The 24,891-nt window shown below is 36.7% G+C and overlaps 1 protein-coding gene across 2 annotated transcripts in view; it reads right to left on the bottom strand.

Annotated features, from left to right (window-relative positions):
- Positions 1 to 332: 332 nt before the first annotated feature.
- The window catches only part of SETD3 (SET domain containing 3, actin N3(tau)-histidine methyltransferase), a 67,897-nt gene continuing 43,338 nt past the window's right edge, over positions 333 to 24,891 (bottom strand). For both annotated transcript variants that reach the window (XM_083348254.1, XM_083348255.1), the window contains 7 exons: positions 21,347 to 21,405; positions 20,481 to 20,595; positions 9,380 to 9,454; positions 8,656 to 8,822; positions 7,883 to 7,968; positions 3,235 to 3,395; positions 333 to 2,388 (listed from right to left, as the gene is read on the bottom strand). In XM_083348254.1, the coding sequence (XP_083204380.1) occupies positions 1,948 to 2,388; positions 3,235 to 3,395; positions 7,883 to 7,968; positions 8,656 to 8,822; positions 9,380 to 9,454; positions 20,481 to 20,595; positions 21,347 to 21,405 (1,104 nt within the window). In that variant the 3' untranslated portion in view covers positions 333 to 1,947. The remainder of the gene's footprint in view (positions 2,389 to 3,234; positions 3,396 to 7,882; positions 7,969 to 8,655; positions 8,823 to 9,379; positions 9,455 to 20,480; positions 20,596 to 21,346; positions 21,406 to 24,891) is intronic.

Genomic DNA, 24,891 nt, shown 5'->3' with positions numbered 1-24,891 from the left:
TACTGCTATACAGATATGCCCGGGATTTGCATTTTTATCATTATTAAGGATATATAATATATATACATATACACACACATACACACACACACACACACACACACAAACATATTCATTCTTTGGGAAATTGAGTAATTTACATAGGAAAAATGAAATTTCTGCTCTGCAATCTTTGTTTTATTATACTATTCTTAGTTTCACATTTAATATTTAATTTGTGTACCACCTAAGACCAAATCAACTACTGTGAAATAAAACATGGCTAATGTGCATTAAAATATGTATTAATTTCACACAAACATTTCTGTAAGATGATTCATACAAAGTAAAAATTTGCATATATTTGTTTATTTGGGATCCTGCTAATCTTAGGAAAATACATGGAGTTATATTCATTATAACTGAATTTTCAAACTCATACACTAAAGATTCAATTCTATTTTTTCTTTCAGAGACTAAGCAAAGATTTTGTGACCTTACTTGATAAAACTGCTCCTATATCCTTTGAAGGTCATTTTCAAAGCAGTGAAGGACAAAATATTAGTTCTGCTTAAAATTGCACAACTTAGAAATATAACTGAAAGAAAATGCATGAAAATTGTGATATTTCAGTTTTAGTTTTCTTTGCTTTGGGGTTCCAGAGCTTGGCCTATTTTGTCTGGAACCTTAAAAATTACATTTTTTAAACATAAAGTGACAAGGGTGGGCTCAAAAATATACCAAAATTAGAAACATTTTGAAATGTTAAAAAACTGTTCCACTCATCTCTGCAGTTACCGTAAACATCACTAATTATTTGTGGATGTCAAAGACTGTGCTCCAAAAGAACAGACTTTAAAAATTCACAAAGCCAAAAATAACTCTGCATATTAGGAGTCCACAAAATGTATTGTTTGGGGGATTGAACATTCTAAGATATATAAAATATTTCCATTTTTCTTCTGGTCCAGGCTAATTTGTATATTGTGGGGGTGATCTAGCAGTCTTCTGAAAATAAATCTCCTTTAACTCCCCTAAAACTGCAAGCAGAAATTTAGAATTAGTGTACAACTTTGCATGTTAAGCCATGCAGCATTAATGAAAAGTAGCAGACACATTAGTAAGGTTTCACTTTTAATAATTTTCTTAGTCAAAAAGTGTTGCTCTGCAAATCTCTACTTATCTGAAAATCTGAAAAAGCTGGGGAACAATCTCACTTTGAACAACAGTTTAAAGGCATGGGCTGAATGATCCACTTTCACTTTTTCTTCACCAAATATAAGTGTCATTTCAAATTAAAAGTTACACCTTAAAAAATAAAGAGGAGGATGTACCATAGTTGCAAACTTTGATTTTTTTTGAGTGGGAGGAGAAAGGAGGGGCAAACAGGGGGAATGAAACCTCTCATACAGTAAAACAAACCACAAAATAAATCAACATTCTTAAAAACCACTATAATTAGAATAAAATATGTATTCTTACTGATATTTCAAACCTAATAAAAATAAGATTGCCTCATTACCGTTTAGGGAGCAGCATATCTGACTTTTTCCTAGCTTTTTAATCTTGATATCCATTCCCTATTCTCTTCTGCTTTCAATTTTTAGCAAAAGCAAATCCTATCACTTCCTTGGGCAATAAGCTTTGAATTTTAGAAGTCAGAGTAAACAGAACAGAAAAGCAGCAGATGAGGTTGTCCTCTTCCCTAGGAAGTACATGGATTTTCTCAACCAAGGACTGCACAATGTTCCTATTCCTGGACTCCAAAAGCAAGATGGCAATCTTAATAGAAAAGGGATGCTAAATCTTTTTAAATAACTTAAAACTTTTTTTTCTTGTTAAAAAGCACCCCTCATTCCTCTGCAGAAAGTAATGTTAAGAAAACACCAATGTAAATTACTGTTTAAAGCGGAGAATAAGAACACCTGCCAGTTTTCCATTTCACAATAAAATCAGAATGATTTAGAGCTATTCCTTAACTTCATCAGTACTGTCTGAAGAAGATTCTTTGGTATCCTCAGTCTCTCTGCTGCTTTCTTCTTGATTTAGCTTTTCATTTTCCAATTTGGTCCTATTAAGCAAAGAACTGTCACCATTCACAAATCCATTTGCCTCTGCACCAATGCTTTCCTGAATCTTTAGATCCTGTGGCTCCTCTGTCTCTTCATCCAAGTTTCTCAGGACAATTGGGAGGCTTGAGTCTGTCACAGTGTTCTCCAGCAAGGCAACGTTACTTTCTTCATATCTGGGCAGGGCTGCTCCTTCTGCCATTTGTTTGCTATAGTACTCTCGATTAGCAGCAGCACTTTTTATTGCTTTTTCCAAAATTTCTTTTTCTCCCAAACGCAATTTAATAGCCATAGTTGCATTACGGGTAAGGTCTTGCGTTTCCAAAATGAATTTGTCATCCTAAGGAAACAAGTGCAATAACAAACATGAAGCTGTTAGCTCAACCTTAAGCACAAAACCAGACACCAGGTTTACATAGCAATGACATCAAGTGGAGATGGTTCTTCTTTATTGGCTTGAAGAAAAAAATGAAACTTACCATCCCAAAAGTGGACATCTGGAAAACACAACTGAATATGGTGGTTGTCTTGATTATTTAGACTGTATTGCAATTAGGAATGAACAAGGGGAAGTCAAGATATTAGACATAATATGAAGTTACATTGTTCAAGTATTTTGGACAAGTGAGAATCAGAACAGTGTTTAATGAAAGAAGTATCATTCAGAATCTTGGAGTTAGCAGAGGTCTTAAAAAATGAATGTTTGGAATGCAAAAGATGTGTTTCTACATGCCCAGAGGAAAGCTTCAGGGTAAAGCACTGAGTGGGTCTGAAAAGTGGCCATTGAGCATATGTTTTCAGAATTTTCCCTGTCCCTGTCATCCAGCAATGGGAAAGAAGCAGCAAGAGACCCCAAATTTCAAATGTAGCTTGTAGAGGGGTTCGGTCATATTGTCATGAAGAGTCATGGACAGAAAGAAACCCAGCTTTTTTCCCTTGATAATGATTCAAACCAACTCAGAACCTAGGTAAGAAACCATTGCATTTTGCAACACCTCCCCCAAATGAAAATACATATTAAAAAATAACTTAAGATACATAACAAGAAAAGCACTAGTAGTTTCTGGACAAGTAAAGTACCACAAGAATGCAAAGCTTTTAAAATGCACATCACTGATATTTAGAATTAAATCTGATAAATGAAAATTTATAAATATATGACATTTCAAGTTCTTTTAAGTCTTACATGAATAGTAGTCTTGTATGTTTTCAAGAGAAGAGATGCCCTGGCTTCCAGGAAAGTCCAGAGTTTCACCTCATTGTCCCAGCTCACGGGAAATTCTGAATTACCAAGGGTGAAGATTCTGTCAATAGTATGTTCACCTATTAAATGTTCTTTCAGCTCATCTGCAAAGAATAAAATACTGTCAGCAAATGCTTCACTTATTCTGGCTACCAACCAGGTTAATGAATTGACTATTAATAAAGAATTGAATTCAAGGTTGATGCTCTAAAATAAAATAATACACATTTTGCCTTTATTACAAGACTGAACAACATGTATCAGCTCAAGGGCTGCACCATGCTTTGGTGGATGAAGCTGCTTTCCTCTCATTTTATTTTTATATGTTTATTCTTCCTCATTTTTATTTCATGCTATTATTTAAAAGATTTATTAATTTGTTACTTTAACAGTTATAAAATGTTGCAGCTGGTGGTGGTAGGTTGGTAAGAGAAGAATTCCTTGCAAGTAAAGTGCAGGTTTTTCCTATATCAGTAGAGGGAGCAATCATACCGAGACTTTTTTTTTTCAGGGTCACACAGAAAATGTTTTTCTCTTTTTTAAACCAGAAAAATAAGCAAGTGAAAGAATAATTTCATTTTGTGCCTTAAAATTCCTCCTCCAGAAGAATGAGGGGGGAAAATGCTGCAATAGGATGGGGAATTTTTAAGAAATTAAATATCTCTAGAAGTCTTAAGTAATTTCAGACTCCAAGTCTAAAACAAGCAGAAAAAAATCTGTTCCACTGAGTTTATGTGACAAATCTCAGCTAAATCGGTAAAGCCTATTTGAAATATGTGAATTATTTCTTCTTTTCTTATCTGCCTACCTTGCATCTAAAGTCACACTGCCACAAATTAATGGCAAAATGACTGATGAGGGGCATGTTTAGTTTATTTACAAAGACAAAAATATTAAACAAAGTACAATTAGATAAAATTAAATCAAAGAAAAGGACAAAAGAGGAAATTAACAGAATTGTAAACCATCCTAGAAAAAAATATCAGCCAAAGGTAAACCCAAAGCCTATTAAAATCGTGATAATTTTAGATACCTGTGTAGGTCTGTCTGCTAAAAAATATAGATTTGCCTCATTAGAACATACCAGGCAGGAATATACTAATTCAGAGCACTATGTTTGATAAAAGGGACAGATCGGATAACAAAAAAAAATAAAAATGTAAGACTGTATTGACTGTCCCATTAATACAACAGCATAGGGGGCAATAAATAGTGGAACTTTTTTCCCAAGACCATTAAGGACAAAATATTGAGTCCAACTAATGAAAACTTACGTACTTCTATATGAAACAAAAAAATATATTATAGATGCAATCATGTAAAGAAAACGATCTATCATAGACACTGCCACTGCAGTAGTAAAGGATTTTGCTTCAGACTCTCTACAAACCCAAGCTAAAAAATAGTTTAATATCTAGGATGACACTTTTAAATCCGGACGTGGTCAAAAATTAAGATGATAACCCACAATAATTCAGGTATGAGGGAGATGCAAACAGTGAGATTAACAGACCCAAGAATCTTCTGCAGAGGCTTAATTTTAGGCTGTTCTTGGCAGGTTCTCATACAAATCTTAGAGGAAAGGGTAAATTTCAATTTAAAAGGAGCATTAGTTGCCCAAAGAGAGATCCCAAAAATAACTTGTTGATCAAACTTTGTTGATTGCAATGTTTGTTTGTCTATATAAGCATAAAATTGAGTTACACAAAGCAGAGGAATAATCACCTTTATTCTGACTAATTTACTGAAGCAGACAAATTTACTGGTATCCAATCAAACTATGCAACTGAAAGCACTATATGTAACATGATTTCTTTTGACACTTTTTTCCAAAGAGCATATTTCTCGGGGGAAAAATTCCAAGATATTTAAATAATTTAACTTCCTTGCTTGGATTCTATTTATTTATAAATATGCACTTATTTTCCAGTTCTTAAAGCACTGGTCTCCACCAATCTTTGTTAAAGGCTCAGCAGAAATCAAACCATTCCCAGAAACTTTCTGAATCAGTAAAGACACAGTAACTTTAGAGCTCGCAGACATGAATGCAGAAGAGTTGGGAAGAAGGCCTACAACTAGGTCCTTAAACCCATGAAACATGCTAATTATATAATGAAAATGCTTGGATTAAGTCTCAAGGGAAAGTAAGCTCCCTACTCCTGTCAGCTTTGAATGCTGATTAGCCAGAAGATACCCCAAAGAGGTGGAATTTTTCACTTTAATAGATTGTATTTTTCTTCTGTGGCTCATTTCCCCTCCCCCCCCACAGATCTTTATAATATTTCTGCAGGAGGAGTCTACTACTATTCCTAAATGAATGTGCACTGATCAGTTCGGTCATCGTTTCAAAGCAATTTTTGTCAAATCAGAGCTTTCAATTAGAATTAGGGGTGATACAGTGATAGCGATACATCCAGATATAAGATGCAGATACATACATATATATATATTTGTCAAGGCTTTTTGAATGGACCTTGCTAATTAACTCTTTCCCTGAGTCGGGTCAAAACAGGAATGAAAGAGTTAATTAGCAAGGTCCATTCAAAAAGCCTTGACAAATACTTAAACATACATTTGCCTTGCCTTCCAGCTAATAAAAGAGAGAAAGAACCCATGGCTCAGGAAGTTAAAACACTGCCTGATATATAATCAGCCCAGGTTCGAATCTCAGATAAAGGGTATGACTAACTGATGAGAACATAAAGAGTTCGAAATGATCATCTTAGCCTCCCAAATTCTTTATTAGCAATTTGAATAATTTGCACAAATAATGAGCTGTCATAAGTTGACTATGTCCTGTGGATAAGCCCTGAGTCGGGCCAAAACAGGAATGAAAGAGTTAATTAGCAAGGTCCATTCAAAAAGCCTTGACAAATACTTAAACATACATTTGCCTTGCCTTCCAGCTAATAAAAGAGAGAAAGAACCCGTGGCTCAGGAAGTTAAAACACTGCCTGATATATAATCAGCCCAGGTTCGAATCTCAGATAAAGGGTATGACTAACTGATGAGAACATAAAGAGTTCGAAATGATCATCTTAGCCTCCCAAATTCTTTATTAGCAATTTGAATAATTTGCATATATGTGTATATATATATATATATATATATATATATATATATATATATATATATATATATATAGTCATTTAGGAATTCTTAATGGTAATTGTTTCCTTATAAATTCTTAAATCTGCATATCCTTTAAAGTGTGCAGGAACTATTTAAGCTATGAGTTACTGGAAGGCAAATTCCTCCCCCCCCACCCCATTTCTCATTATTTCTGTACTATTTTATTGAGTGTGACTTTTCTCAAAAAATAAGGGTGGGAGCAGGGACAGGAGACTTCCAAGAGGCAACTACTCCAACTTGCATCCTTAACTCACCACTTCCTATAAAGTAGCCCAAAATCATGTCACAGATGATTTGGCAGCACAATTTCAGTCTACTCTGAGGCTATTTAATTTTAAAAAGGGGGGGATTAATGCTGTGATTTCTATCAACTTTTCAGGTGTTCGTGGACAAATTGTGGCCTGACTCTGAGAAAGTTGGCCACCATGATAAAACATTTATATTATTATTATTATTGTTTTATTTATTCATTTGTTTATTTGTTATTACATTTCTATTTGCTGTCTATCTTGCCATAGGGCTACTGTAGGTGGCTGACAACAAAAAATAATGAAAAGAGTGTAAACAAAACAGAAGTAAAATAATTGAGCAATAAAATAAACAATAAAAACAAAACAACAAAGTCTATATCAGTGGTGGCAAACCTATGGCACGCATGCCAGAGGCAGCACTCAGAGCCCTCTCTGTGGGCATGCGTGCCATTGCTCCAGCCCTGCCTTCCCCTGAGGCCACCTCACCAGCAGCCCCCTCAGTGGAAAGTTGCCCCCGGGTGTGGCCTGTGCAGAGCAGCGCAGCTAAGGACATGGCAGCCGAGCAGCAGGGACAACTCCACCCTCGCGCCCCATCACGTGCAGATGATGCTGCATGGCGCAGGCAGAGGGCATGGCCACCATGGTGCTGCTGGGCCGCCTGGGTGGTCTGCTGCGGGCCATGGAGGCGGTGGGTGGCCTACGGAGTGGGGGTGCGGAGTGGGGGCGGGGGACGTGGCAGTTTTTGGGCAAGGTCCCTCAAAGGTTCGCCATCACTGGTATATCAATATTATAACAAAAAGATGGATGAGTGAAGAGCAGAGAGCAAGGGGAAGAGGTGGTGTCTACCATCAATCCACTAAATAAATAAATAAATAAATATTCAAGTCTCAGTAGCTGAAAAAGAGGGCTAAAAGCTATTTAGGCTATCTTCTATATTTTAAAGTAGATCTGTTTATTATAATTCAACAAATTATTAAATAAAGCTTAATATCAAGCAACTAGGAAGCCTATATATATAGTAGGCGTATGGGAGCTTTTGTAAACAGATAATTATTTTATTTTGTTTTAATGGACTATTAAGCTACAGTGGCCTAATAATATTTGTTTTAAAATAGATGCTTGAAGAGTAAGCTTCTCTTAATCCTATTTTTATTATCACTTAATAAAACAAATCAGATGCACATGCTTATAAAGTTCTTTTTTTTTACCTTCAGTCATACAAAATACTCTAAGAAAAGCCAGTAGTTGAGCAGAGATTGGAGGCTCCGTTGAATGTAAAGCAAAAACACTGGAACTAATAAAATGAAGAATGAGTTAGTCTATGATGATTATTTAATATAAAAAGCCTTAATTTATAATATACTATTACTCTTGTAATGCGGATTACAAGGGATCAAGTTTATTTCAGATCATTAAACAAGCTATTCCAAACTCTTCCACATAAAAGTTACATAATTTCTGTCCCAGAATAAGTTATTTTATGTAACTTCGTAGTTACATTTATGCATGCCTCCAAGATGTTTCAAGTCTCATTTCCAATCTACACTATGAGTTATAACATACTATCACCAACCACCAAACATATAGAATAAATCCTATTCAATTTATTTAGGAATCCTGTGTCCCCTAAAAAAACAAACCATATTTGTATAGTACACAATAATCAGCTCAAACATGAAGAATATTGGCAGCACTACTGTTAAAAATAATACCATGATCACATCATATTTCTACTGAAGAGAAGTAAATAGTAAAATGAACAAACTGGGCCATGTCCCAACCCTCAGATAATTTGTGTGTGGATGTAGAAATAAAATGTATGATAAGTAAACATGGCATACTATGCAATGTAAGATAAATTATAAGATGGCTATTTCAGTGTCTTATCAACAATACCGGAAAGTTCATTAATCAATGTTCTACTCAGTCTTCAAGCTTACAATATTTTAAGATAAAAACAGTCTCTCTTAATTCTACTTACGTTGGGATTCCAGCACGAGCTAAGACTTCTGCCTTCATAGCATACAGCCTGTCACTTTTACTTACTCCAAGCTTTATTTTCACTCTGTCATGTGAATTATTATCAAAGAAAAATCCACTGTGGATCACAAATTCAGCATTTGACCGAGTGCCATAAAAAATGTAAATCTAAGAAGATGAAAAGAGAAGGAAGAGAAAAACAGCTTAGCATCAAATCTTGGAATGACAATTGGCACTTTAGACAAATAACCTCCCTGCTCCAAACTACAATACAAAAGAACACAAATGAATAAAAATACTGTATTTCAACAAAATACAACACAAATTTTCCACAAATTGCTTGCACTCAAACATTTCACATTGCTCAAAGCCTCAATATATTTCTGTACTGGATTAATACATACAGATCATTAATGCTCAATTGATTCTCTTTTGAACTGCAAGCAATGCTGGAATTTGAGATCAAGTCACACATAAGAATAGTTTTTTCTGATTGCTGAATATGAGGTGATGAGAAACGTGTTATAAGATAATCAAATAATGGGTTTAATGTTAATGAGAAACAAAGGCTTACTGCTTTGAACAAATGAAAATATTGTATCTTGTGCCTCACTTTGAATCTTTAGCGTATTGACTTTTTTTCTTCATAGTAGCTATACATATGGTTTTACATAAAAATATATAAATATTTAACCACCTGGACATGCATAAAAGTACACAGTTACCTGTTCACCAGCTTTAAAATCTTGAAGTGCCACACATTCACAACGATCATCTTTCAAATTGTAGCCTGTAGTAATCTAGATCATGGATTAAGAAAGATACAGAAAATTCTTAGCACTTTAGGATTCACTGTATTTTTTTACTTAATTTTTATTGTAGTAAACAAAACATCAGAAAAATTGGAGAATTTAGTATAAAAGGTAGCAAAGCACAGAAACAAATATGATGTATGCTATTTTTTATATAAATCTGCCTTTTCTTCAAAAACATGTAAAATCACATAAAATCTTTCAAAAAGAACCAACCTGTCGAAAAAACTATATATTTTATCCATATTACTCTTATAAGAAAGAACATACCACATCTACGGAAAAAAATAAAGTAAAAAGTGTAAACTGTACTTAATTAAAGAGATGTATTTGAGAATCTACCATTTTTATTGCTAATAAAATAACAAAACAAAGAAGGCAAGATGAAGACTTATTTTTATTAAACTATGGCATATTAAGCATCTTATCTAACAGCCTGACATTTTATTTCCAATAGAAAGGCTATTAATAAAAATGTAGTGGCAATTATTTTCATCAAGATGAAGCAGAGGAGAACTGGGAAACAGGGCTATTCTGCTGAAAGGATATGTTTGACTTTGTCACTCTAAACTGTTTTCGTTTCTGGCTTTCCACTATAGAAATTCCTGTGACTTGCAGAATTAAGAGTCCATTAGTATATTTTCCTTTCTCTTCCACCTTTCTTCTTTGCTTTTTATGTCAAGTTTTTAATTAGTATAAAGCTGTGGGAGGAGGACAGTCTTTTATCCTGAAGGAAAGTTTACAAATCTTTACCGATAAATCAATAAAAGTCTGTATGTAACCTTCCTTGGATGCATTTTTAGTTGACAAGCATGACAAAACAAAAAAATAAATGCTATAATTCTCAATCCTTCAAAATGTGTTTCATAGAATTGAGCAACAGTAAAATATATTAGATATGTATCACTGAGCATTGCAATAACTCAGAGAAGAGTTATAGATTGTGATTTTGTCATATGATTTTGCAAAAGGAAATGAAAAAAACAAAAATTTTGTATATAAGTTACCTATCTTTTGAAAAAATAGAAAATAGGTACCTCTTTTCTCCAAATGTCAATTAATTTTCTGTCATGCCACCTGCCCTATGGGTCCCAAATTGCCCCAACCAACTTGGTCTTAACTGGCTGAGCTCCTATACATGGAAGTCATAATGTCAGTTGGAGTCCTTAAGTGGTTGTTATTAATGAATGGTATTCCTTGTATTTAATGGTTTTAATTATAATTAGCCACCCAAAAAGTAACTTGCTTGAGATAGGCGGTCATATAAATACAAATAAATAATTGCCTAAAAGGATACAAATCAATGAATAAAAAATTTGTACCCCTTCCTCACCAGTATAAAATCCCTTATAGTACTTAAAAAGTGACATATAAGGATGTATATTTATTTATTTATTCAATTTCTATAGCCACCTATCTCAATCAACGACTCTGAGAAGCTTACAATTCTAACAATATATTACAATTAAGACACTAAAAACATTTTGAAACAATAAAAAAATTAAAACAACTAAAATAAATATACGGTGAAGTTTATATGAAATAAATGAAAAGTACAGCTTTCTGAACCAGAGCATTATCATCTTCCAAAAAAGTATATAGGATTACGAAATAACAATATTTATACTGAAATTCAATTTAAGCTTGCTTGGGAGTAAATCATAATCAACTGACGGGCTATATTCAAGTGATATGGTAAATGAGAAATAATAGAAAAATATAGCTTGGTCCTTTATGTCAATAGGTGCAGCTAACAAACCTGGTTGGCTCTATCTGTACTCTCAGTATTATGTGCAATCCAGTAATTTCAATTTGTTCTCTAATCCAGGACTTTTCAACCTTTTCACAGATTGTACCACTTTTAGGACATGACAATATTTGAGTACCACCAGTGCTTAGCAAGGTGTCAAAAACTTGATGACTAAAAAAAAGGGGGGGGGGATTTTGGGTTTTACTGATTAGATTCATTTATAGTTATAGAAATGGCTAGTTTATATATTATGGAAAAGTAAAAAGTTGAGGTTCAATGTTAATGCTTCCTTCTACTTCAACAGAGGAAGTCTCTTCTTTTTCCCTTTCCCCTCACTTCCCCCCCTTTTCCTCCCCACTGTGTTCTATTATTTGCTTTTGTATTTTATTCTATAATCTAATATTACCAACTGTAGAAAAAAAGGAAAAAAGTACCAGTTTTAATTTCTTCGGTGGCTGTTCCTTTGCTGAATCACTTTCCTTTTGCACTGACAAATGTATGATGAATTTATCCATGTTTATTAATATGCACCACTACCAGCTACTTCAGGGGTCTTCAAACTAGGCACCTTTAAGACTTGTGGACTTCAACTCTCAGAATTCCTCAGCCCTCGTGTGTGTGTGTGTGTGTGTGTGTGTGTGTGTGTGTGTGTGTGTGTGTGTGTATTCTTACTATACTGGAAGGAGAGCTCTAAATTACAAAATGCTGTAAAAACTGTACAAAAATCCTTATGGTAACCCAATCAAGCTGCCAGCTGATCCAGAACTAAATAAACCCACCTCCTTTCCAACATGCTTGTCTGCCGGCTTCAGCACTGATTGCATTCTCCTGGCTGGAGAAAACAAACCAGGGGACCTTTTCTTCCAGCAACAGCTGCTGCTTCTTCCCTGTCTCTTTTTCCTCCCTGCCTGCTGAGCTCTCCTTCCACAGCTTCTTCTCTGTCCCCTTCTCTTTCCCTGTTGTCTTTTTTTTCCCTTTCCCACCCAAACCACCTCCTTTTATAGCCTCTCCTCTCCACCCCCCATTTTTCTTCAGTTTACCTCCAGCTCTGCGCTGCTTCCGGAAGCGCATCAGCTGGAGCCAATCAGCTGGATGCCTGCCAGCTCCTGGGGCTTCTGCCGAGCCCTAGGATAGCGGTCACGTATCACCTGCCATGTGGCAAAATACTACAGATGGTACACGTATCACTGGTTGAAAAGCCCTGCTCTAACCATGTTGGAGATGCAACATTAGTCTGGTAAGATGTATAGGTTTAATGGACTGGAGGCTAAAACATACAAAAAATGGTTGCAAGAATTGGGTATGCCTAGTCCAGGGTTCGGCAACCTTAAACACTCAAAGAGCCACTTGGACCCATTTCCCACAGAAAAGAAAACACTGAGAGCCGCAAAACCCTTTTGACATCTAAAATGAAGATAATACCGCATATGTTTTTTACCTTTATGCTATGTTATTAAAAAAACTATAGTTGCATTTATGAAATCAATGAATTCTCGCTCCTCTCCCTCCCCCTCCCAGCAAACCACTTACTGGGAAAATCTAACAAATTCCAGTCCTTTTTGTCTATTAAAAGGGGGTGGCTGCCACTTGCCTGTCTCAATAACTGTCTTGACAGAAACAAGAAATGTAAAAGGACAACAGCTTGCTTTACATGCTTTTCTCAGGGCTCTGAAAAGACGTCTGGAAACCAAATTGATGCTTCACCATTTGGGTTGGGAAGAGACCAGCCTCTGCTGCAGTTCACATGCTCTCTCTCTCTCTGCCAAATGAATAGGCCCCGCCATTCCAGCCATAGCCCATTCGCTTCTTCCTTTCACTTCTCACTGCGCCCCCCCTTTTGCCAGAATCCTCCCCATAGAGCTGGATGAGGCTTCTCGAAGAGGAGAGGGCTACTGCGCCCGAGTAACTGATTGAAGGAGCGGTCCGGGTGGGAAGGGAGTGGCCGGAATTGAGCCAGAGCGCCTTTACCTTGCATCAGTGTTATCAGGTGGGAAGGCACCTCGCCGCCGCTTCTGGCCACCTTCCTCGCACTCCAGGACTTGAATGAGGCGGGCGCCTCATGCATAAAAGGCGCTCCATGGGGGCGAGAGCACGTGGTGGCTATAAAGAGCTGGTCTTTCCTTCAAGTCCCAACAGAGTCTCGCCAGAGGCATTTATTAAAACTTCTGGAGCACAGCCCGGCCAGTGCCTCTTTCCAGGTCCACAGTTTGGTCTGCGCATCTTTTCTGATTTAGATTCCTGCCAGCTGAAGTGGCCCATGCTGAAACCAGCTGAGAGCCGGAATGGCTTTCTGCAGCCAACACTGCTAAGCGGTTTCGAGGCTGGAGAGGAAGGTGTAAAGCAGCCTCAGCTGAAGCTCTTACAGCTGTGGAGCTTTGGGCGGTTCCTGAGGAAATGCTCTTCTCCTCACTCAAACTGGCTGCTTGGATGGCTCTGCTCCGTCCAAGTTGAAGAAAGCGGAGGCCAACTTGGACGGATTAAATGCATGTCTGACATATACAACTGCCATGCCTTTCATAAACAATTTTTACATTTCAAAGCTTAATTAGGAGTTGGTGTCTAATTTGAACACAACTCAGTGAAAGTTCATGCTCGCTGGAATTTAAGATCAGCAGCTCAATTTGCTTCCTAGAACTTTACATGTTAGGGCTCAACCCTCAAATATATGTAATAGAAAGGGGAAAAAATAAGACCTGCATACATGCCAGTTTATTTTTTCAGTTCATTTAAATGATACATATGTAAAAGTTCAGAAATTGCAACAATTCTATGGCAGCAACTATGGATATTAAGAGGAGCTACAAAGTAATCTTCCATATTGTATCTGTTCATTTATTAATCAAACTGGCATGCTGCCTGACTTCCAATGATTCTGGGTACACCTCACAACAATCAAAGCATGGCAATTACAACAAAACCAATTAACAGAAGGGGAAACAAGACAAAAGGTGACAAGGACCACAGATTGGATGAGGAAAAAAATCAAAGGATCCCATCCTCCCTTGTTCTGTGCTGTACCATTTTGTTTTACTCCTCAAAGTAAAAAAAAAAGTTGGGAAGTACTGCACAACACAATAAAGTTCTCAGGAAAATCTCGGCAACCTTTACAAATATAGGATAGTAGTAGCAGTAGCAGTAGTAGTGGTAGTAGTAATAACAATAAACTTTTAAGACTATCTGCCCAACTCTTCACACACGAACGAATCTGTGTTCTAGCATCTCTCATTCTACGCATTCTCACGTGAAACAGGGTTCCCCATGAAAGGCTTCTGCTCCCGCGAGGGACCCTGGACCGCTTTCCACTACCAGCCCACAGAGCGAAAACCCCGCACATGCAAGTTCCCTGCCACCACAACTCCTCCAAAGTGCCGTCGCTCTCACATGCATTCTCACAAATGGCAGACCCCGTTCTCCTCGCACCTAGCAAAAGCGGCTGCTGCCACAGCAATCCCTCACCAGGACGCAACAGGGGGTTAGAGGGGCCCGGCTGCTGCTACTGCTGCCTTGCATTCTCCCGAGCTCCCCCTCCGCAATTTTAGGATTCAAGCCCAGGCCCAGAGGCTCCTCGGGACAGCTGAGAGGAAGGTAAGAAACGGCCACAAGGCCCCTGGAGAGCGTGAAAGGCTCCACTGGAACTTTCCACGGAGCTCCTCCCGGGCTAAGAAGCCTCCCACGTCTTTACTGGATGCTCCGCATGGCCAACCACAACACCTGCGCCCCTCCCTGCCTGGCCACACCTACCTGCACTGCTGGCTTTACTTAACCATCTGTCACGGCCACCTTGGTGCCTCCGTGCTGCACACAAAGCTCCAGGCGGAGGGCTTTCTGGGTGGGCTGGGAGATTGGCAGCCCTTCCTGGAGCTGCTTCTCACTGAGGAAAAGCAGCTGGACACTGCACTGCAGAAGAAAGCGGAGGCCAACTTTTGCAGTGCAGTGCATCCAACTCTACGTGGGGGAGTGTGGAAGACAAGGAGAAGAAAAGCATGAGGCCAGGTGAGAATATCGGCGATGGTGGCTGGGGAGGGGGGATCATGGCAGTGGCATTGGCAGCTCCCCCCACCTAGCCTGTTTCCCCAGCCAGCTCCATACGATGCTTGGCAGAACCCCACCCCCGACCCATGCACCTTCTTTCCAGCAGTCCTCCGTCTCTTCCTCCACCGCCACTACATGCAGTCCCAAGAAGAAAAGAAGTTTGTGGCAGTCCCACAAACAAAAGCTTGTGAGCAGTCCCGCATACAAAAGGAGTTTGTGGGCAGTTTCACAAACAAAAGAAGTTCAATCAATCAATTCCAACTTTGCGAGATCTTTTTTTTCGTGAGAAGTTGGAATTGATTGAACTCCCTTTTTTTTGTGGGAGTGCAAATGGCAGAGGACTGGGAGCCTCAGCAGAAGTCTGAGCCACATGAGGCTCCAGAGCCACGGATTGCCGACCCGTGCCCTAGGCTTTTAGTGAGTGGCAATATAGGTTAGGTGGAAGGAGCAGTAGTAAGGATAAGAGCCCTCTCCTTTTTGTCAGGGTCTGGATGATCTTTGGGATAGTGGGAGGGTGGCTTATTTGTCCTGTAGATGAGAGCTAGTAGGATTGATGAATGGCAGTGGGGTAACAGCCAACCAAATGCAACCTGCCTGAATTCATATGGGCTGTGGGTAACTAAGCTACATTTATTAGGGCAATGGTGACAGCTCAGGCATTTAATTCTATAAATGAGATTCAAATTAAAGAGCTTCACTCTTTTAAATTCTCATTTTTTGTTGGTTGCTTTTGTACTTTTAGATGTCTTTATTTTGTTTGCACCATCATTTTATGGTTTATAGGAAGACTGTTTTTGTGCCTTTGAAGTAGTGTTGACTCTTAGCAACTACATGGATAAATCCAGGAAGTTTCCATGGCAACATTGGCAGGGGGGAATGGTTTGCCATTGCCTTTTTTCTAGGTCTTAGAAATAGGGGGACTGGCCCAAAGTCATCCAAGCTGGCTTTATGCCCAAGGCATGTCTAGAATGTTTGGTTTCTCACTCAGCGTCTTAACCATTACATCAAATTGGCTTTCACTTCTAGTCTGCGTTCATGTACTTTGTATTTCTCCAGGACAACTGGTGCCCTTATTTCTGTGCCTTGACGCACAAGATGTGATAAAAAGAAAAGAGACAGATTTGTGAAGGGAAGCAGAATCTATTTAAATATAAAACTCCCAATACTTCCCTTTTGGGCCACAGAATTATCACGCTGTGATACTATTACTACTAAATTCAGGTTGCCCTCTAATGAAAAAGATAGCATCTGTGATGTCATAATAGAATGAAGGACTAATCTAATTTGGATTGGGGAGCTGTGGTGGTGCAGGAATTAGAATGCAATACTGCAGGTTAACTCTGCACATAGCCAGGAGTTCAATCCTAACTGGCTCAGCCTTCCATCCTTTCAAGGTCGGTAAAATGAGAATCAGATTGTTGGGGGCAATATGGTGACATTGCGAACCACACAGAGTGCTTTAACACACTGTGGGGCAGTGTATAAGTCTAAGTGCTAATGCTATTATTAAAGACATAGCCGAACTTCTGCTTGAATGCCTCGAAATTATTTATCTTCTGGGTTCTTTATATGTTCTAACTTGTTTCCTGTGTTTATAAGAAACTTCTAGGAAGGATCATTTGTAGGTTTAAAGCTAGCTGTCATTGCATTTTTATGGTATTTGGATGTATTTGTTTATTATGATTTCACACTAGGCTATTTCCAGGGTCTCTAAATATCTCCAGCTTGTATTTGACTACTTGTGTCAGAACAAGCAAACTCAATGTGAACAAAACAGAGTTGTCTGGGGCTGGACTTCAGGATTAAGACTAGATTATTGTTCTGGTTGGGAGTGTACTCTCTTTTAGGGAATAGGCAACATCAGTGGCAAAAGAGGCTTTTATCAGCTTTAGTTCCTCTACTCAGAGAGATGCTTTAGTGACATGTGCTGGCAAGTCAAAAATAAATTATTGTAATTACTATAATGTGCTTTTTGTGAGGCGGTCATTGAAAATATTCCACAAACTGCAACTCATCCTGAATGTGGCAACACAGGAGGTAAGTGGTACCTTTTAAATGTTCCATATAACTATCATGTTGAAAGAATTTCTTTAGCTGCCAGCTAAATTAGACTGTCTGAGTCCAATTCAAGGTGTTTATAATGGTAAATAAAGTTTAAAAGTTAAACTTTATTTAACACAAGTTTAAATATATTTTGACAATGTTTTAAGGTTTCTTTTAAATGTAATTTTGCTCTTTTAATTATTTAAAGTTATTGGTTGCCCAACCCTGTGGACTCTGTAATCTTCTAAATTGTTAATGGAATAAGCAGTATGTTAAAAAGTTAACATACGTATGTTAAAAGTTAACTAACAGGATCCAGCCCTGTTAGTTAACTTTTGTCCAGTCTCTATTTCTTTTGGGGGGGAAGGTTACTGAGAGGGTGCAGCTTTAGAGGGCCCTGGATGAAGTGATTTATTTGGACCCTTTCTGTTGGGTTCAGGCTGGGGATTAGCACTGAAACAGCACTGGTCATTTTGGAGGGCCTGGGATGGGGGTGTTGCAACTGTCCTCTCTCTCCAGGATATTTTCAATACCATTGACAATGGTATCCTTCTGGACTGGCTCCAGGGGTTGGCAGTAGGAACTCCAAACTACTGTTTTGCAATGGATCTCCTTTTTTTAGTGGCTGGTTCCAGCTGGAGGGGGTGGGTGAAGAGAGGTTGAGCCCTAGGTCCTTGCAGCGTGGAATACTTCTGGGCTCAGTCTCTCCCCTCTCATCTCTATCTATAAAAAAATGTTTTGTGAGATCATCCAATGGCACAGCATATGTTGGTAATACCCACTTAGATCTCTTTACAATGGGTCAGGCAGATGATGCTATTGTGGTGTTGTCTGAGTGCCTTGAGGCTGTAAGGGGATGAATGGGGATGAACCAACTTCAGCTCAACCCTGGCAAGATGGAGTGGGTCTGAATTCCCTGTCCCAGTTTGATCACTTGTCATTTTTGTTGCTGGATGGACTTAATTGATACACAATAGAAGGTCCTCCTGGACTCATGACTCTTGCTTGATTAGGCGGCAGCCACAGCTAGGAGGGCCTTTGCACAAATTTGTCCTGTTCATCTATTGCGTCCTTACCTGGACCAGCAAGCTATGCTCATGGTTACTAATATCTTAATTATTACAATGTGCTTTACATGGGACTGCTCTTGAAGACTGCTTGAAAGTTACAACTGGCCCAGAATGCAGTGGCACACACAGTACTGAGTGCCCATAGGTTTGCCCATTTTATACCTTTATTGTGTGAGCTGCACTGATTTCCGGTTTTCTCCTGGGTGCAATTCAAGTTGGTAGTTGGTGGTTACTGGTTATTATCTTTGAAGCCCTACATGGCACAGGACTTGGTTATTTGTGAAAATAAGAATGTTTGTCTGTCCCACTTGATCAATTAAGATGGGCACCCTCCATGTCCCCTACATGAATTCTGCTATCTAGTGGGGCCATTAATCAGTCAAATCTTAGATGAAGAATTGACCATCCATTCTGAGCTTGCTTATTTATTTTTATTTTTTGTTTGTTTGTTTAAAATATTCATATGGTTGCCCATCTTAAGCAACTTTGGGCTGTTCACAATAAAAATAAAGCCAGTAAATAAAACAACCATAAAACAGTAAAAACCTGAAGCATTTAAACAAAACTAGTGCACTGTAACCATCCCCTTGGTATGCCCCTCAGTAAAAAATCAGATCTTAATGGACTTCCAAAAGGCTAGTTAGTCTGTTAAATTTTCAGTGAAAGGGTGTTCCACAAGATAGAGGCAGTCACGGAAAAGGCACGCTATTGAAATTTTGTTTCATACAGTTTATTGTCATCTCATTCAGCAAAACTAGTTGACTTCTCCATTCTTTTAAGGTATTTTATTTTTGTACTTGTGATATGAAACAGATTAAACAATGGTCACACTGCAAACAATCCGCATAGTTTGAGATAGCATATTTTTGTACAGAATAACATATGTTAACGGGCATCTCAAAATATAAAAAGCAAAGCTGAACACTGTCTTGTCTACACAGCTACTGCTGATAATATGTGGAATTCTTCTGGCAGATAAAATGAAACATTCATTTGACCTTTCTTGCAGCAGCAGAACTTTATGCATCAAAACAAACAGTGCTATTTTTTACTGTGGAATTAAGAGTATCACAGTTCTTCAACAAAAATAACCATTTAGCATATTCTATGACTTTTTAATATCACATTTTCCACATCTTAAGCAAAATTGTTATTTATTCCTATAGCACCCATAATTACCACTTAAGATAAAAGAAAAGACAGAACCTTGAGTTTTTATCAAAGAGGCAACATAGGGGAACTATAGCAGATTCATGGATAATCAGTTCTTTAACTAGAACAAGGGGAAAGCTAACAAACCATCCTCTATAACCTGGCCCAAAGAGAGTCAGTTTCCTTCCTGTTGCTTTGAAGAAAAGTAAAAAGGAAACAATTGGGGGGGGGGGGAAATCTCATATCCCTTTTAAATAGAATATAAGAAAATTGTATAAAAGAGGATCAAAATGGAAAAGTTATATATAAAGAAACTTTTAAACTGGCATTAAATTTTCATTAAGAGACAGAAGGCACAGAAATGCACTAAGATAAAATATTACTAGGCTAAGATGGAAAGGGGTGAAAGTATAGAAAAGGGAAATGTAAAAATGGAGATATATAGGACAACTGTACTAGAATAATAAATGCAAAAAAACTTAGAAAAAAGCAAGAAAACAGTTTCAGAAGAATTTCAAGTTTTCTTTTAACTTTCTATAGAAGAGGTAAACGAAGATAAGACATTCCTTCGCCCTCCACATTTTGAAAGGTTTCAATTTCAGGCCTTTTGAAACTAGTTTCAGTCAAATGATGAACTAATTTTTAACAACAATAATAAAACAAAGGATTCAGCAATGTAAAGTTATTTTTAATTATTTTAAGATCATCACTACTGCGTTCCCTCACTGTACAACACATACAAGACTGTTCTCATTAATACACATCTCTCAAATATATTGTATTTAATATTTATTTTTAATAATAAACTTTCATGGGAATGTATTCATATTTCAAAGATCTCCAAATCAAATAAGATATTAACGTAAGTTTATGTTTAATTTGACTGGTATGAAACAAAATATCTATCCAGAAAAAAGATGCTGAATAAAGAAATGGCATTTATTCTCTCATGTGAAAAAGTCCTTACCAGTCCATTGGTGTGATTACACATGTCCCATAAAGGTATTAGAGCTAATGTAACCCTAGAGCCATCCTCAGCAGGAATCTGGTTTTGTCGAGCCATCACTGAGGAAACTGCCCACCTAACAAGCCAAAAAGAAGATAGTGGAGGTAACTTTTTGTTTTAATACATTTAAAACTATTTAGATATTTTATATATCTGCCATTGTGGCAGTGGTGGGATTCAGCCAGTTCAGACCACTTCAGCACAACCAGTAGCTAATTTTTTGTTGCCCAGGCCCAGAATGGATGTCCGGAAGCAGCATCCACACAGAGAAACCATTGTTAACGTATCTGAATCCCACCACTGCATTATGGGTTTATTAAAGTCAAACTACTGCAGAATGTTTTGAAAATCTAGAAAAACAGGCAGCAATTAAAAACAAACAGCAGTATATAAAACAGATTCTTCAGTATGTTATAAGATTACAAAGAAGGAACTAGAAAATTAGAAATTATTTTTAGGATATGAGAGGTGTAGAAAGACCTCTGTGAATTAACTTTACTTACAGTATTATCAATTATTTACAGTTTCTTTCAAAGAAGTCTCACTTATTTTAACCATTTTTCAGCAATTGCAACAAAAATGATTTAAGAGATTTTAGAGAGGAACATAACATAATGCATTTTAGAAGAAACCACAAATTAATGTTAATTGGTTAGCTAACAAACTTTGAAGATTAAATACAGATGGATGCAATAATTATACTCTGTGATTTTTAATGCTAATATTAAGATGGGACCAGGGATTCATGATTAATAACTTGATTATTGGGGGTAGGAAAGAAATCTAAAAGCTTAACAACTTAGTTTTTATATAAAAGGGAAACAAACCTGTAATCATCGTAAGTGAAAGAATCCTTTAATGGCAGTTTGCTGGCATTAGGATGGGTCTGAGAAATAAAAGATTCAGAAGAGAGGTGAACAGGGAAAAAAGCAAAACAAAAAACCCACAAAAATCAGTCAGCAGAATTTCATTATTTAGCTGCCTAACAGATCCTAACAAGAGCCAAATGAAGCAGGAGGCGTCCAGCCCTGCTACAGAGGGATCATCATGCTATTATGCTCTCATACATCACTGTCAACTTAATTTGTTGTGCCCAGCAGCCGCCATAAATCTGTTTCTTCATATTTCAAAGACTCAAACTCACAGACAATGGCACACAAGAATTTAAGGTAGACTCCTATCTCCAAATCACTGATGAAAAGTTTTCTGCTCTTAAGGTTTTAATTCTTTAACTTGGTCACACGGTGTGAGAGTAAATGTGTTTTAAGCTACTTTTACTTGTTCTGTATCCTATTTAAAAATATATATCAGAGGATAGATATATTTTAGAGACCAGACATGAAAAACACTGAAACAGTTATAGTTAAATGCATAGGTGAAGGACAGTGCTATAGTTTTGCTAAACAAAACTAATAAGGCATTTTCATTTTCTTACTTAAGATGTTGGTCACACTACATACCAGATCAGTGGGACAAGAAAGTAATCTTAATTATGATGAGAAAATAAAGATTTTAACCAACTGACTTAAAGATTTTTCATATCTTACATGTTTAAATATATAATATTAAAAATAATAGAATTTTATCAAATGCTTAAAAATGTTTCCTCTCTTGAGGTATTAAGATCCGTTAAAAAGATCATTTTAATATTTCAATTACAATTGAAGAAGCAGGCTTCAGAAATTATCTAATAAACAGTTATTTCTACAGGTAGAAATGAGACTTGCATGGAGGTATCTTTGAAACAATGTTAAAGCAAGAAGCTCAACACAGCGTGTTTTTTATATTCTTGATGCATTAGCATCACAAGTGCATGGTAATTTATCATCTCTCACAGTAATGTACTTGCTGGCACTGTGTGCAGGACAGTAGGGGATGAGGTAAAAGTGGCTCAAACCGTAAATCAATTAGAAAACAAAAGCTTGTGCTTAGTGCACAATTTTAGGTAAATTATATATTACAAAAGCTGCCAATTGGGTGTTATGTCCCAGGTGTCCATTCTCTCTAACCTCTTCAAATTAGCTTTGTGGATGGACTAGCTTTGGAAATCTTGTCTCTCAACTAATTTTTAAATCAGTATTCATTTCATTGCTAATTTCTTTAGTTGTTGGCTATTTTTTTAAAAAAATATTGCTAAGATAATTATTGCTAAGATCAGGTGTAGTGGTTAAAGTCACCAAGGCTAGAAACCAAGATGCCATGAAGTCTAATCCTGCCTTAGGCAGAAAAACAGCAATATAATCTTGAGCTAATCACTGTCTCTCAGCCCTTGGAAGAAGGAAATGGCAAGCTACTTCCAAAAATAATACCAAGAAAACTTTGGGGATTTGTTCAAACTAGACTCTGAAGATTAATTTTTGATAAAATTAGAGGTTCAGTTTGGCTCTGTTAATAAGCAGTTAGTTAATGTCAAAGCCTTAAATATTTTGTTTAATATGATGTATATACCATTTTTTAGAATGAAACTTCCAACATACTATAAGACATCTCTAAAATAAAAGAAGATAATGATGTTGACATTATTGCTAGTACCACTATACAGAGGTAGATTAGAGGGAGAATGGATTATTATATATGCTGTCTTGAACTTCTGAATGAGAGATATAAATTTAATGAACAAACACACCATCATGTTAACAATAAAAATCACATAGCATATACACAACTATAATCAGAACTTAGTTAAAATCATAATGACAGGAAATATCTTAAGATGCTATTTAAAAAGATGTTTTATTGAAAAAAATCACAAACCTGGAAAGACAGCATTAACCTTTTAAAAATAGCAAACATATTTATTTATTTTGAAATTTACAACACAGGTAAACTGACAGTTACATTTACTTTTTATAACTTTTAGCTGAAAAGATTCTTCCTGTAAACAATTATATCTACATTTAATCTGAAAGACAGATGACTAACATGGCTCTATCTCCATCTACTGACAGAATGCATGTAAGACAGGATCAGAAACTTTTGACTTAAAAAATGCAAAAGGACAATTTTTTCCTAGGAAAATTTTCAGCAATAGTGACTAATCAGATAATTTTACTATATAGAATATAAAAGCACTGACCTTTAAAAGAGAAGTAGCACATGCATCTCTATAACAGAATATTTATAAAACTCTTTTCTAATTAAAAAAGCCATAACAAGTAACAGAAAATGAAAAAAGACATTTAAATATTACTTATATTTAATTATTCCATAATAGGTAAAAATCTTCATATTAACAGAATAGAAGAGATCATTTGATACACTCCAGTATTTTACTTCTGATCAACTAAGGGATTTTAGTTCAAAACATCTGGAGGGCTCATTCTTCCCAGGTTGTTTACAATAGACTAGACCAACTTTACTATGAAAAAAATCAAATTATATTTTTGGAAAATTCATTCCATAGAGTAGGCAATAAAACTGTACACTAGCAGATGTTCAAGAACTGCACAGGGGACATGCAACAAAGCCTCCATTAAGGTCTAGAAATGAAAATAACGTTCTTTTTATTCAAGTGGCCATTTCCTAAGGTATTCTGAATCCAAGATATAAAGCACTATCACGCACTGAAATATGCACATATACTTTAATTAATATAATCAAGGTATCAAAGTTCAAATTATATTTGCTCAGTATTCCAATATAAGAGCATATATCTAGCTCAGGGTTGAACTGTGGAATCCTTGGTGCTGAGTTTGGTTGTTTGCTTGCAGATGTTTCATTATCCAATTATCAAACTCAGAGAGCACTAAGGGCTCCACACTTGCTCAGAATTTTGTTCTTTCCTGTTGATAATATCCGAAATCAAACTATATGATGTTAAAGGAACAGATAGTTAAAACACCATCCACAGAACAAAAGGTCCCCAAAATTTACATTGAACCAGTATAAGCTTTGGAGTTACCGTATTTTCTGGCGTATAAGACGACTGGGCGTATAAGACGACCCCCTACATTTCCTGTTAAATTATAGGGTTTGGGCTATACTCGCCGTATAAGACTACCCCCAAATAAAAATTAAAAAACATCAGATTTGATTTTAATATGGTAATTTTAATTCAAATGCTTATGATGGTTCAACAAAAGTGCAAATGCCCAATATCAGATTTTAAGACAACTGATGTTTAATTATTAAATAGTATACTGCATATTAAATATAGAGGAAACAAAATTCCATAGATTAATACAATCATTTTTGAAACCTTCTGCATTTTTTCTGAGAAACTCCAGAGAGACACTTGCACATTTCTAAGCAATCAATCTTTCTCCTTAATACATTTCAGGAAATAAAATAGAATAGAACATCTTTATTGTCTTTGTATAATCACAACGAAATTAAGTACTCCTAGTACAAAATCATACTGTCTCATAGCCAA

This window comes from Vipera ursinii, assembly GCF_947247035.1.
Source record: "Vipera ursinii genome assembly, chromosome: 1".
Taxonomy (NCBI): domain Eukaryota; kingdom Metazoa; phylum Chordata; class Lepidosauria; order Squamata; family Viperidae; genus Vipera; species Vipera ursinii.
The sequence above is the reverse complement of the archived record's forward strand: the minus strand, read 5'-3'. Positions and strand labels throughout refer to the sequence as shown.